The following is a 15750-nucleotide window of genomic DNA, read 5'->3' as shown; positions in this document are numbered from 1 at the left end:
AGACATTGGACTGCCTTCACAGCCTTCCTCAGTGCTTGCTTTCTATATTTACTTCTAAAATGAGGTGTATTCTTCTACTTCTGAGTCCAGTAATGTTTTTCTTTCAGTGATAAAATCCACTGGTGCACACAATCACTATCCAGTACTGCATACTTAAAATCTGAGATTAGCGAGCATGCATTTGCTATGACAAACAGACCACAGTCAACAAGTTAATCTGTATAAGTGCACTTATCACATCTATATATTTCCAGTCTTCAGGCACAGAGATCTCAGAAGAAAAATGAATTACTTTATTCATTGTCAACAGATGAGGGAAAACCTCAGCAGGTCTGTCAGTGTTTGGCAGTGAGTTGCACAACAGTGTAAATTTTGCTGCAAAATCAATTACAGCCAAACTTCTGTAAATGTCAGTGTTAAAGTGAATCAACACAAGACCATAGTTAAGGACAGAGTTCCTATCAAAATGTTGTATTATATTTACATATTCTATAAAACCTTCATCCATTCCTTCTCTCACAATAAAAGCAGTTTTTGCATGCTCAGTTATTTCTCCATTGATCAATTCCAGAGACGGTAAGCATTGGTATCGTTAAGGTATGCATTGAGACTCAGATTCTGGTACATACCAGGGCTCAAATCTTGTGTCACCAAGCCTATGAGCTGGAGTGGATGAACATAAAGGAGCACCCACCAAGGAAACTTCCACAGTGTCTTCTAGGGGGTGAGATATATCCATGAATTTACAGGAGAGACTTCTTACAGGTGAATGTCTTTTAGGAGTGTCAGCAGAGTCATCTTCCAGGGTTGTTACCATAACCGAGTCAGAGGCAGGATTGACATCATAGTCAACAATCTTTTGGTCTGGGCCTTTTTCTGTCAGACTTTCCCTCCTGACCTCTGCGATTGTTGTGATACAATGTTACATGCCTTTGGCACAACAATTATACGATAACACTTTCCAGTACTTGGACAAGTGCACTGTGAATGTTTGTCCAAGGAGAGCTTGACAGCATGCGTCTTGTTACTGAAAACACTCTTCACTACACATGTTTATAGCTGTGCATTTAAAAGATACAAACCCTATCTCAATGCATGTTTTCGAAAGTGACTCCTGTGCCATTCTATACCTAGGGCCACGTTCAACCTTTTGGTTTGGTTTCAGATGTTCCCTTTACCTTGAAAATGAATGTCTACATTGAAATTCCTTTTTCACCTGGTAGTTCCCCAAGCCACATTGTGCTCTTTTGAATTTGTATTCGGAAATACTATTGCATAGAGAGAAAGTGCCATTCCATGTACAGGCAGGTCTTTCCATTGTTTTCCTTGAGCATTCTGTTGAAACTTTCCAAAATTTTGCTAGTTGCATCCTTTTCTTTGAAAGCAGCAAACTATCGACAGTAAAATTGTGCACCATACCTCATCAAATCCTCCTTTAGGTTTCCATCAAAATACCCACAAAAGGATGTTGACCACCTTTCTCTGAAATTTCCATACAGATGGAGGGAAGTATGTTTTGATGATGCACATTGAAGCTGGTCAGCATCATCTTTCAATACCTTTACATCATCTCATTCCCCTCCATGTTTCTTAACCCAGACTTCCACATCCTTTAAAATGTGGTTTACACAAAACAGGAGTGGTGCTTTATGTTTAATTATATTATTATTATTATTTATTTCTTAGCAGATGCCCTTATCCAGGGCGACTTACAATTTTTACAAGATATCACATTATTTTTACATACAATTACATTATTTTTTTATATACAATTACCCATTTGTACAGTTGGGTTTTTACTGGAGCTATCTAGGTAAAGTACCTTGCTCAAGGGTACAGCAGCAGTGTCCCCCACCTGGGATTGAACCCACGACCTTCCGGTCAGGAGTCCAGAGCCCTAACCACTACTCCACACTGCTCCACAGAACCCTAACCACTACTCTTAACTACTGACTTCACAATGTCATTTTCTCTATCTGAAGCAAAATTAATTTTCCTAGACTTAGAATAGCCAAGTTTCTCGAAAACTGCATGCAGGAAATGTTCATGGTGCTTTTGAAACATATGTTCATGGATAACACATGCTACAGGAAAGACTGGATCACCACAGAGCTTGACATTTCTAAGGACTAACACAGACACAACACCCAATTTTAATGTTGTATCATAACTGACAAGCTATGCTAGATCTGTTGTTTTTCAGTCAAGGAAATTAGGTCTCTTCCCAACTAAACAATGTTTTGATTTCCCAACATTATCACCATCTCTGGATATAGATCAATGCTCCACACAAACCCATATACAGTAGATTACTTTATTTTATATGTTGATTTCAGAGAACTGCAGAAGGTCAACTGTCACAGATAGTTCTCAAACTCAGTTTACTTCTGAAAAGAAACCTGACAACAGCCACAACAATGTTGTTACAACATTATTTTTTCAGACTTTACAGTGTTGTAATTTGGTGTATGGTTCCTACAGTACAATAGTGTATACATTAACATTATTTAAATATTAATAAGATTACTACAGATTACCTGTCACATAATATTACAACCAGTTTCAAATCAGTAATGTGTATTTATTTCATATTTTTATATAGAGTGTTTAAAAGTATATTGGATATTACAAAAATATCTTGACATTATTATTTTTTTTAATTATCAGGATTCTTTTTCTAATTTAAGTTAAATATCTATAATAAAATAAAAAGATGAAACATGATATTAGTAATAACATTAATAAAAACACAACCACGATGGGCTTGAATATGCATTATTCGTACCCAAAGGCCAAATACAGTATTGCATTTAAGTAATTCAGAATTGTTTCCATTAAATTGTTTAATAAATACAAAAAATGAGTAATTGATTACTTGTCTTATTACTAGTAAGTAGTTAAAGTAGTAATTCAAAGTAATTTATAGTAATTATATTTGAAGTAAATTATTAAATAAAATAGTTTGCGTTGTAAATAAGTAGTATAGGCGATCTAAGCAAATAATATGTAATTTAAAATAACTTTCCCCTTTACAATGGTCTTCCACTTTAAACAATGGTCCTTCCCCTTTAAGTCTTTGCTGCCTAAGCAAGATGACCATATATGGTTTGGCAATCTTAAATCAGAAATTAAAACTCTCTATATATCTACAGAAAGGCATTAAGTAGCTGTTTCCAATGGTATGTATTTTGTTGGGGAATGTATTACAAAGAAATATTTAGACCTCTTTCCAAGTTATATTAAAAAAAAAAAACTTAGAACATATAGGAGCTGCAAAATTTTCCATGGATTTCAAATCAGAAATCAGAAATGAAATATATTATACAGTTGCAGAGGTTTTACAATGCATTTTATGAAAAACAACCTCTGAAATGGCAAAAAGACTGGAAACATTATTACCCTGTTTGTGATAAAAGTATAGACGTCACAAAAATAAAGATATACCACACAAGATGTTGAGTGATTCATTTTTTTTTTTATAATAATAATAATAATAATAATAATAACTACAGCTAAATAATGACTCTCCATTCTTTCACACACACCCACACACACAGAAACAAAAAGTAAACTACTAATAATAAAATACATAGCGTAATAATAATAATACTACTACGACAACCACTAGTCCGCTCCTGGATTTCTTTACAGTATGTCAACGCGGAGTCCACTGGCGCCATGATGGCTTTTGTTGACAAGTGGGCTCTAAATGGTTTCTTTTGGTGCACTGCTGCAATTATTTATTTAATTTACAGCTTGAAAAACCGGCTTTTTTTGTTAAAATTAGTTAGACACCATCTCTGTTAGTACCCCCTTTTTGTTTAGAGGGTGCTAAGTTTAATTTTTGTCACCAACTGTCACATGACAGCTGGTGAAGGTATTTAATGGTGCCTAAATAGGACTACTATTACTAATAATAATGATATTGATTACAGCTAAATAATGACCCTCCATCATTTTACACACACATCATTTAATATTAAGTATTTTTTATTATGTATTCTGCTTAGAGATACATGTATAAAAACGTGTTATTCTATGACCCAAGGGGCCTTACAATACTTCCTGGACATTGTTTCACCTGAGTGACTGCAATGACATAATACATGTTTATTCTCTGGGTCTTTATAAGCAATAATGGACACTATTCTTGATTTAATTTCTCAAAATATTTATAAATAAAATAATAGTTATTCATTCCATTATTATCAGTAATAATAATAAAAAAGTACCTGATAAGTTTAGTTCATGAAATAGTATCAGCTTATATCCACTCATTTCTTGATATTTACATATATACAGTATATAAACACATAAGAGATAATAAATGTTAATTGGATTTACATCATTTTTCTGTGTCTTTCTTACCTCTAAACAAGTTTCTCTGAAGCAGACTGTCTCCGAGCTGCCAAAACTCTTTGCCCTTTAGACACGATGGGGTAGATTTTCAAAGGCGACTAAATTTAATCAAACGCCTTCTTAGACGACTACATTTTCGTTGAGATTTTAAAAAATGACTTGGATGAATGACATTCATCGACGTCTAGTTTACTATTCGCGGCATCGACGCCCAACCTCTCATAGGTTAGCATCAGAGTTAGACGTCAAGAGAAGGGAGTGATTTTCAAATATTTAGACATTAGTCAGCTAGCCGTCTATTTCTAATTACTTTTGCATATGACAATGTATGCAGATCAACGGGAAGTGATGCATTTCGTCTAGGTTTTAGATGTTGTTCTGGCTTCACTTGTTGCTACTTGCAGTTGTTGCTACTACTAGCACTTGTTGCTACTAGCAGTTACTAGCTTGTGCTCCATCTTTTGGATGAGACGTTGTTGTAAGTGACTCTGCAGCTGATGCATAGTTCACACACCCTAGTCTCTGTAAGTTGCCTTGGATAAAGGCATCTGCTAAATAAAACATCAACATGAATCTTTCTGAGCTGAAAGAACTACAAAGCTCAGTGGTCACAGCAATTAAAGACCTCACCATGGCCATAAGGGAGTCCACCAATAGCTGTAGTTGTGGAACTGCAACTCAAAGTGCAGTGCCCACCTCTCCTGCTGCAGAAGGAAAGACAGCTGACAAACCCACTACGGTCAAAAGAAAAGCATCAGATGAGAAAGGCAAATGCTCTGCTCAAAAGGTAGCCAGACGCAACTTCAGAAGAACTAAATAAATATGGAATTTGTTTTTCAACATCAGGGAGTGGGACCTAGGCCGTTTTGTTACATGTTTTATCATTTAGTAATGACTCTCTTAATTGAGATAAATATCTCACCTTTTCATTTATGATACTCTCCAGGTATTTAAAAAAAACATCAGACCTTGCATTGGAACACCATTGAATTTTTAAAGTACAGTATTTTTTTTCCCGAAACAATTCAAAAAGGGACAGAGAAAATAAATTTGTGTCAGAGTGCAACTTAATTTGAATGAAAACTTTTTGGTAAGCTGTACCCCGTAGCAGTACATAAATATTGCTTGATAATTTACTTAAAAACTATTACTTTTATTGCTCAGGCTTTACTTGAGGACTTTTTCATGCTTATTGATCGCATTATCAACACGCTCCTGTTCTGATTCTGTAATAAAAACATGAATGTAATTTTGGGTAAACTCCAAAAATGTGTTGAGAAAACGCAGAAAATGCGAAGTTGGGGAAAATAAATTAACGTATAATGAACTATATACACACAAACCTAATTCTTTTTCAGCAATCAATTTGTGATTCTGACTCGATATTTGTTTAAGATAAATGTAAATAATGTTCACAACCATTACAACACACCTGTCTCCCTCTCGTCAACTCTCATCTCTTTCCACTCTCAGCTTTCCACTGTGTTCTTGCAAGTGAAAGCAGCAGGCACCTTCCAGGATGACTATTTACACCGCTTTCAAATGAACATAAAATTCAAAGCAAATATGAATCATAATTAAGAAATGGCAATACAATGTCAAAGCCATTATAATGTTATTGAAGCCGTATTGGTGTTTATTATAATAGTTGTAATACTGTACGGTTATGTGTGGGCTTTCCTCAGTGGTTAAAGAAAAGGGCTTGTAACCAGGAGGTCCCCAGTTCAAATCCCACCTCAGCCACTGACTCATTGTGTGACCCTGAGTAAGTCACTTAACCTCCTTGTGCTCCGTCTTTCGGGTGAGACGTAATTGTAAGTGACTCTGCAGCTGATGCATAGTTCACACACCCTAGTCTCTGTAAGTCGCCTTGGATAAAGGCGTCTGCTACATAAACTAATAATAATAATAATAATAATAATAATAAAGGCTACTTGTATTTAATTAAATGAAATTACAAGGCTAGTCCATGAAATATATTACATTTGCCTATTTCTTTTCATTAAGAAAAAAAAATGTTTTGGTAGGCTATGTTATCTATTACTACCAAACATATTAAACTAAATATCAAAAACATTTACAATTACATTGTTTCTAATTTGTATAACCCTAACATTGTCTTGCCTCACGTCTGCTATTTCTGGGTTATCTGGCTCAATTTTGTAGTCTTCAACATTTATATTGCAGATGACTGCAATGTTATGCAATATGCAACACGCTGTGATGATTTTACAGACTTTTTCGGGGCTATATTGAAGCAAACCACCCGAACGGTCAAGGCACCTAAAAAGCATTTTCTGAATGCCAAATGTTCTCTATGGCAGAGCGAGTGGAGCGGTGTGCTGTGTTGTATCTCTCCTGAGCAGGAGTTGTGGGATTCATCACTGGGGTCATCAGCCATGGTTTCAGGGGATATCCACTGTCACCTATCACAACAATTAAATAAAACAAACCATATGATAATCACACTCAGACCCTAAATTAATGATCAGAAAAAGAAACATATGCTGCTGTAGACCTAAAAATGATCCAGCACCCAGACACTTCTTCAGTCCATGTATTGCCCCACACCTGACCTGGTCAAAATGTCATGGCATGACCTTGGATATTTCCACACCACATCTGTTATTTTCAGATCTGCATCGCATACCATCTGGACATTGATGGAGTGGAAATTCTTACGGTTAATGTAAGAATTCCCATTGATTGAAGGGCAATGTAATGCAACATGTGTGCAGTCTATAGCTCCCAATGTGAGAATCCCACGTGTGATTTGTATAGAATTGACGTTTTACCTCACGTTGCTGGTCTGGATTTTTTGGCAAATGTATGTATTGTCCCAGTCTCTTCACCAAGGCATCAACATCTTCGGTAATGATTTTTGATATTGCCGACTGGCTTGCACCGCATATATCTCTGATCTCTGGAATTCCCCAGAGGCATAAAATCTAAAAGCAGCTGTTGCCTTTACTGCTATAGGTAACGTATTTCCATTTTTCTGTCAGACTTTCCAAATCTGGTCCAAGTATTTCACACAGATCTAATATAGCCTCTGTGTTAAGTCTGAAGCATCTGAAAACTTCTTCCTCAGGAATATCTAAATACGCCAATCAAGGACGATATACCCTTTCTCTATACATCACAGTTCATCTTCTTGCTCTCCTCTGAGCAGCTCAAACACACACCAGTTGCGCGGAACATCTCCGTTTTGTAGACGTGCTCTACATGCTGTTGGAGCAGGTCTAACTTTCAATGCCTAAATGACTATTTAGATGGCGTCTAAATGTTTTAAAATCACACGTAAATATGGTAATGAGCTAAAACCCAACTAGACGGCGATAGACGGGGCAGAAAATCTACCCCTAAATGTCCCTCTCAGTCACACGAAAAAAAAAAACTATCAGGAAGTGAAATGTAATCCCTCACCTGTCCAATGATGTGTTTCAAGCCTGAACTGCAAAGTACGATGGCCCTGTAAGTCATCAAAACGAAGTTCGTTTTTTACCGTGTTTACATGATCGCGGTGCTAGACGCACACTTCAGTATGATCGTGTTAACACGATCCCGGTCCTTAAAGGGTTAAACCATGGTCCTTCCACTCTTACAAAGGTCCTTCCACTTTTACAATGGTCCTTCCACTTTAAATTATGGTCCTTCCAGGTCCTCACCATTATCAGAATGTAGGATGGAAAGTGATAGAGACCAGCATGATAGTTTGATACCGACTGAGCTGAAACAACGTACTAAAATAGCAAAACATGGGAGTACAAATGTGTCGTTTGGAAAGACTGACTTGTAAAGATGATGTTATGTTGTGATCCTGTGTTACGTTAACAACGTTTTTCTTTTTTCTGAGATCCTGTTGCGCGTGATTGCTCTCGCATTCGGCTATGCCCCATAGCATAGATGCATCCTGACAGTGCATTGGATATGAGCAAGTAAGGTGTCAAAGTCCTGAACTTGATGTCAAGCATTTCAAGGAGAAATAACAATATGACTACATTTTACATTCCTACCTTTTGAGCATGATTTTGAGCATGAAGTTTACTGGAACAGGAACGTTCGGCAAAAGAGTTACTGGAATGAAGGATTGCTGCAAAATGAAACATTGCAGCGTTTGTACGATGGATGTAGTTTTTAGACGATTCCTGTCAGGACGTTTTCCTCCCGAATCCTGGACTGGTCTACAATTGGAGAGTTGAATCCATAATGTGAAGGTAAGGGACAACATTGATACGACCAGTGAGGGTACGCAACCAAACAAACGACAAACAGTAATTCGAAGCATGGCAGGACTGAATTTGCGAAATAGGTTCCTAATAGATTGATGGGAACTTGACGGTAATTGGCTTGTAGATTGACCAATGAATAAATGCGATGTACTAGGAGCTGTATTAATGATACCATAGATTTCTTGCCTGAAAACCTTGCAATCTTTATATTTATTTTAGCTCTTATTGTCTTCTTAACTTTACAATTTACTGTACATTGTCAGGCTTCAAACGCAGGCTTCAGATGTAGACTTTTGTGCGATGGAGCTCATGTTTAATGCTGCACTCTTCCATAATTCTTCTTCCTTACTGTACAATACAAGTCAATGGTCTCTGTCCTCAGGGTAAGCAGCTAGTTGGTTAATGCAAGTAAAGAAGGCATTGAAGGAGAGGGACTGTTTCACTCTCCAGATGAAATGACCAATGAAGTGCCAGACATGCGAACACAGATTTATATAACCTAACATGTTGAAAATGTAATACATATATGTTTACTATTAAGTAATTTGTGTTCAAAACTGCACAAGTGACACCTACATAGTAAATGGAAGCCGTAAAGTAAGATTTATGGAATAATTTGATTAGCTTAACCACTGTAACCTTCAACCTTAAACCAAAAATGATCAATAATACCTGGAAGAAGTACTGGAGGTGTCAGAGCACGATTTACAATTCCAATAAAACCCTGGCTTATCTGTCCCTTATACACTGTCTCTCTAAAGTGCTGACTAGGCAGCCTTTCACAAGGCAGATGTGCAAACTTACTTGTGCAACAGTTAAGGAAGTAACTTACCCCATGAAGCCACCAAAACAGCAACCACCATGACAACTGGGAAGAGTTTGTACATAACATATGATTACAAACTGAATCCAAGGCTGTCAAACATAATAATTTACTAAAAATAAAAAATGTACTAAGAAGTTGTGTGTATAGTAGTATAATACTGGACATTGTACTACATATAATATAGGGCTTGACTATTTCTAATGAATTACATTCATATATTTTAGTTTTACATTTTGGGAACATAAACATCTAATTCTCAAACACCGATTTTATATTAGTAACAATAATAACAAACGAAGCTTGTGTTGTTTTCCAATATGCTAATTTGTTCCCTGACATGTGGTGTTTTTCCAAATGGGAGTCTATGGTCACCCTGAGTCTTCAGAATATATTAGAAAAGACACGCTGCTATTTAGACTGCTACAAGTGGACTATTTTTAAAGATGTTGTACCTTTTTAGTTATTTATTTATTTATTTATTTATTTATTTATTTTTGTGTTTCATATGTATTATACACTGTGTTACTGTGTTATCAGACTTCATTGTGTAAATTATTGTTGTATTAGTTACAAATATTGTGATCATTTGTATCACCTAAAGTGTGACATTTTCTGCAGTACTTACTGTAGTTACTGTATTTAATGCAGTATTCAACAATAAGTACTTCATTGTACTGTAGTGTGGAGTCTTCATTAACTTTAATATTGGGACTGAAAAGCTTCAGAATAGTTGGAATGGTAAATTGAGATTTTTCAGTCTGAAGATGATGTGGATCTGTAAGTAGTATTTTCTTTCTTTGTAAACAAACTAGACCTCTGTTTTTGTACAACACACACACACACACACACACACACACTGGTGTATCAAAAGTTGACCTTTGTTAGTTCTAATTATTATTATTATTATTATTATTATTATTATTATTATTATTATTATTATTATTATTATTATTATTAATGTCACCCATATTTGCATTGTTAAAAAATATTGCGGCCGGCATCGCAAATCGCTACAAATTCACAGCCATGGTCGGTGCAGAAGAGAAATGCCAACAAACATATATATTCATTTGGATTGACATGAAGCATATGTGAATTGACAACAACCTAACAAGACGTAGAACTGAGTGAGAAAAATAATATGACGTCAGGATACAATTGTGGCCTACAAGCTATGATTTTATTGCGTGTGTCAATAGTATTCCAGATTGTTTTTATGGTTTGGAAGATCTCCAAACCAAGTGACTGACTCATATTAGGCTAAATGCCCAAAAGAAAGCAGAAGGTTATATTTTACTTTATGGGCATTGTAACAGGGGCGATCTGGACTGACTATCTGGCACATCCGTATTACTACAGGTAGAGGGCAGCAGTCTCGTGGGATCCGCCTGTCGGTCATGGCGATGACACGGAGAGGTGGGGAAGAAGGTGTGTGTGCTTTCCCTCTCTCTGAGTGGCTGAGGGGCGGACCTTGGGAGATTGCTCAGCCCATAAGAACTGGCTTGGTTGTGCACTCGGGTGGCCGTGTTCGGGGAAATACAGTGACGCTGGCAGAAGAGGCCAGAGTGAAACAAGGAGCAGGCAAGCCCGGCTGAGGGGACAGCCTTTCGTAAAAACTAATTTTCACAAAGTAATATAAATAAATACGTACCCGAGGGGACGTGAGTATATATACGGGGAAACCTGGCCAACCCCAGTGTATAGGAACAACTAAATGTAGGACGGAGACCCGTGCTGACCGGCTTAGCGGGAGTGGGGGCACTGCATAAGCAGCAGTTTTGTTTGTAGTTTTATTACTGTGTTTTATTTTCCCTTTATCTTTCACCTTTATTATTATTTTTGAGCACTTGAAGGTGCACGGAATGGTATACCTGTGTTGGTAACCCCGTGGTCCTGTTTTACAGTTGGCAGTATACAGACCACGGACAACAGCGCCCTCTGCGGGCTAAAATAAATAAAATAAAATAAATAAATAAATAAATCTGGGCACCTGTGCGGTGTTGGCAAATAAAATCTTCTGTCTCCCGTGTCAGTGAATACCCCCACCCTTCCACAGGCATATAGAATTAGCGCCCCACTAATTTACATTAATTCTGTAGGTTGTTGTTGACAGTTAATGCAGCTGAAGGAGATGAACCACACACCTACCCCTACAGAGAAAGAAAACACTCCCTTTCTGGCTCAATTACGCTTGTGTACATGTTGATGAAGAAGGTTGTTACCTTATATCAGCGGTTCTCAACTGGTGGGTTGAGCATTCCAATAATTCCGTAATTATAATACTTTTAGCCTGTACTTTTGTATAAAATAAATGACTATATTTTTTGCATGAACTTGGCATTTTAGCTAATTCATTTTGCTGCCACATTTCACAGTGTTCAGGTCGCGGATCTAGATGTACTATTGATGATCTACACACCTGCACTACACAACCTATTGGACCCTATTGTCTAAGGCACACTAAATTGCTACTTGAAATTCTAAAAGAACAATATACCCATAAGTTTAAAAATACATTTTACAAACTCTCAAATGTTTTGTTGTTGTCAAGATACACTTCAAAACCACCAACTGCATGACATACAATAGCAAACGGGTGTTCATGGGGCCATGGAGTCAAGAATGTGTTTTGGATATCTAAACCAACAGGACTGTCAAAACAATATTGGCTTTCTGATAAATAAGACTGCACTGGATGCAAAGCTATGGAATAATGTACAGCAAAGAATTATAAGGTGTTTAATAATCTAAATGGTTCACAAAAACGACTGAAGCCAGGTTAATTGCCAAGGAACAAAGAAATCTTGAGCTGTGAGACTGTATTTGTCAAGTAGTGGTACAACATATCTAAAAAATGGATACAATAGCTTTTGTGATTCACAAGATCCTTTACTATTGACTCCTCTGTGCAAGACAAACTTGGGAGCCACACCACTTAGTTAAAGGAGGGCAGAACAACACCTTTTTTCCAACACTGAATATTGTGCTTTTGTGTTGCCTTTTATATGCCTATTTTATATGTCTATTTATAACAATACACTCATACTGTCGATTTAAGAAATCAAACACTAAAAATCTATTTTAGAAAAAAAGGTGCAACTGTTGGAGCAAGACTAATGCAAACTGGAACAAAAACTTATTGGTGCATTTCCTTTGAAACACCCCTAGGATTTCTGATTAGTATAAATAACGAAGTACAGTATTTAATATTAAAACATATGTAGGGCTTGAGCCACCATCTGGCACCAATATGAAGCAAGAATGACTTACAAAAAAATAAATAAATAAACTGTGAGATGGTTCGGAAAGCCATTCTTCAGCTGTTCAGATAATTTTGACAAAACCTGCTGACCAAATTGGCAGAGATGGTACATTTCTCTTTGTTAATGTGTTCACCATCCCCATGGCTCCTCCTCACATCTTCTGTCATGGGTTGGCTTGTAGCTGTCTTTCAGTCATGAGCTGCTAGTGATATAGGTTGCTGAATGACCACTGAACGGAAATTCTTCCTGTTCCAGACTGCCCAGGGGCTCTTCTCCAACTGCATATATAAGTGGAAGCAGAAGTGGGCTCATTGAACTTTGCAAAGGAGAAAGCTCTAGTGAGAGTGAAGCTCCAGTGAGAGTGAACTGTTCTGCAACTGAGGTATAGTACTACTTATCTTATTTTTAGAAAGGTTTGTCTGCTCAACCTATTATAATAAGAACTTGATTTTCAAATAGCAATAAGGATAAAGTCTGCAATCTGTTTCTTCCTCTTCCACCTTTCAAAAAAATCTGCAGCAAGCACCTCTCTCTTTAGGAAAACAAGTTTTGTTCATGTTACACAACATATAGCTGTCTACATTCACCATCATCGGTGCCTCGTAAAGCCTTTAAATACTTTAAATGTATACTTTTTTCGGTTGCAGATAATGCTAGCGAATCAACAGAACAGAGTTATTTAGACCTTACAGTACTTTGGAAGGTTATTATGTTTTATAAAAACTATAGGTTTTGCAAAGAAGGAATTACAGTTTAATGTTTAGTGTTTCACACAGATCATAAACTAATACATGACTGCCTACACTGCACTTTAGCTACAACCAAAATTTCTGAAATATAACACGCACCCTTTTTACAATTTTAGGATAATTAATGTATTACATATTATACTGTATACTAAGTGTGCGGCATACTGGTAATAGTGTTCGATATAGTATATATTTTTTATAGGGTAGTATACAAGAGAAGTCATCCAAGGCAGCTTGGACATGTGTGTTATATACAGTGTGTACATTTTTCTAAGAATTATGAGTGTAGGGTTTTAACCAATACCTTGATCCTCAGCTGGTCAGAATGCATCTAAGTCTTGTTCTTCAGTACAAAAAAGATTCAGCGAACTGTAGAAACTTGTTAAACTCCAGCATGAAATTCTGAACAATGCTGCCAAGTATATACTGCTGACTCCCTAAACAGCTCTGCAACTCCCTCCTTTACAATGAAGAGAAAATACACATCATTTGAAGTGATGTATTATTTCCACTGAGCTTTTTAAAAACCCTTCCTCCTTTGAGACTTGAGACGTGAGACTTAACAGTTAAACAGTTGTGATCAATCTTCACACTTACATTTTTGCATTTATCTGGAAACATTATGATTAAACATTGCATTGATCATTTTGGTTTCATACTATATTCTGTACATGCTGTTGATGTACAGTATGTCTTGGTCATAAACCTTTTCATCATACTGATAGCTCTAATTTTGAATTTAAAATCAGAGCGGGGAATGTATGTTACTGACATGCTTGTTTTTATTTTCCCTGAAATACAAACTCGCCTCTAATTTGTTGTATCCCCTGCCATCCCATTTTTGCTAATCATTTTGCCAACTCCATAAGAGTTTTAGTCATTTGGTAAAATTGCTGGTTTGACAGAATGACCATGAACTTGGATTACAGACTACTACGACTAATAATAATAATAATAATAATAATAATAATAATAATAATAATAATAATGAATACTGTTTTTTAGTAGGGGTGTGCTTGATTTGGATTTGGAAATAGGTGGGCCAAACTGTGTGTGAGCAAAGTCAGGAATGTACATTGTTTAAAAACATTTTAAAGAATTATACATTTTAAGACTTAGATTTGAGGAACTACCTGTGAAAAGATACGTGCATTGATTCTCTGTTTCATTTGTGCTCTTCCCAGAAAGCAAATACCTAGGTTAAAAGTCTAGAGTCATGGCTGACAGAGACAGGAGACCACCTCCACCCACTCATGTTGGGCGCAGCAACATCCCTCCCGTCTCCTCTAACGTAGAGGAAGAAGCCCTCCCTGAGTTTGAACCCTTTGGCATTCCCAGAGGACCACCCAATCTGAAAGGTATCGAATTACATCTTTCTCTTGGTCTTCTTGTTGGGTGGATGGGCGTTTTGGCCCAATGAAGCAGCTTGCACATATGGATTTACTTACTTATTCAGTTTAATTGTATTTAAGTCATGCAGCCTAATAGGAAACAGAATGACAATTTTCAGTGCCTCCATTTGCCCCATTTTTTTTAAAGGAGAAAAACATCCATTACCAGTAACCTGACAAAATGAGAAAGAAACAACACAAGAATATTATATTAATATTAGATTAATTTATAGTTATATCAATTTTCACAGGTGGTTTTATCCTTTCAGAAAACAAGTGCTTCAAGTAACACCTGCATCTTGGTATAATTACTGGTATGGGTCACAGGTAAATGGGACCATTTTTTGTATGATACACATCAGGGCCTCAATGGTGCTTGATACCTTTTTAGAGACAAAATACAATTTCAAGGGCTAAGCAGAATATTAATGTGACCCACTTAATCCTCTATGACTGTGATAACCACAACATATAAACTGGTAAATTCACTGATAATATCGTCAGAGCTGACTAAACAGCTCAACAGTGACTACCAGGTCTTGACAGCTTGATTCATTAGAACTCATTCCAACAGGTTGTTATTGTGTCTCTTATGTTTTCGCTCAGCCTGTACCTGAGGGATGTTTATAGTGAGTGGGCAGATTATGACTCACTACTTCAGCTCAATTGGCTGTCTAATGGAAGCAATGCGTCACTAGCAAGAAGTGCCAGCCTTAGCCACCAATTTTAGACCAGCTAACATCTGAAACATGTTCAATTCTTTGTAGAAATCCTTTACACTCATTTTACATACATGTATTTAAGTACAGAATTCAGAACTCCTGTCAGTTATTGATGAGAACAAGCATTTGTATATGAGCATAATAACGCAATAGCTTCCGGCTGAAGCCGCCAAAGAACACCTTCAACGAAAAGGAAGTTTGAATAGCT

The 15750-nt window shown here is 36.6% G+C and overlaps 1 protein-coding gene across 1 annotated transcript in view; it reads left to right on the top strand.

The window, feature by feature from the left end:
• The first annotated feature begins 12906 nt into the window (after window positions 1-12906).
• The window catches only part of LOC117394421 (coagulation factor XIII A chain-like), a 44544-nt gene continuing 41700 nt past the window's right edge, over window positions 12907-15750 (top strand). Inside the window, exons 1-2 of the mRNA XM_033992672.3 lie at window positions 12907-13062; window positions 14614-14787. Of these exons, the coding sequence (XP_033848563.2) occupies window positions 14646-14787 (142 nt within the window). The 5' untranslated portion in view covers window positions 12907-13062; window positions 14614-14645. The remainder of the gene's footprint in view (window positions 13063-14613; window positions 14788-15750) is intronic.

This window comes from Acipenser ruthenus, chromosome 3, assembly GCF_902713425.1.
Source record: "Acipenser ruthenus chromosome 3, fAciRut3.2 maternal haplotype, whole genome shotgun sequence".
Lineage (NCBI taxonomy): Eukaryota > Metazoa > Chordata > Actinopteri > Acipenseriformes > Acipenseridae > Acipenser > Acipenser ruthenus.
The sequence above is the reverse complement of the archived record's forward strand: the minus strand, read 5'-3'. Positions and strand labels throughout refer to the sequence as shown.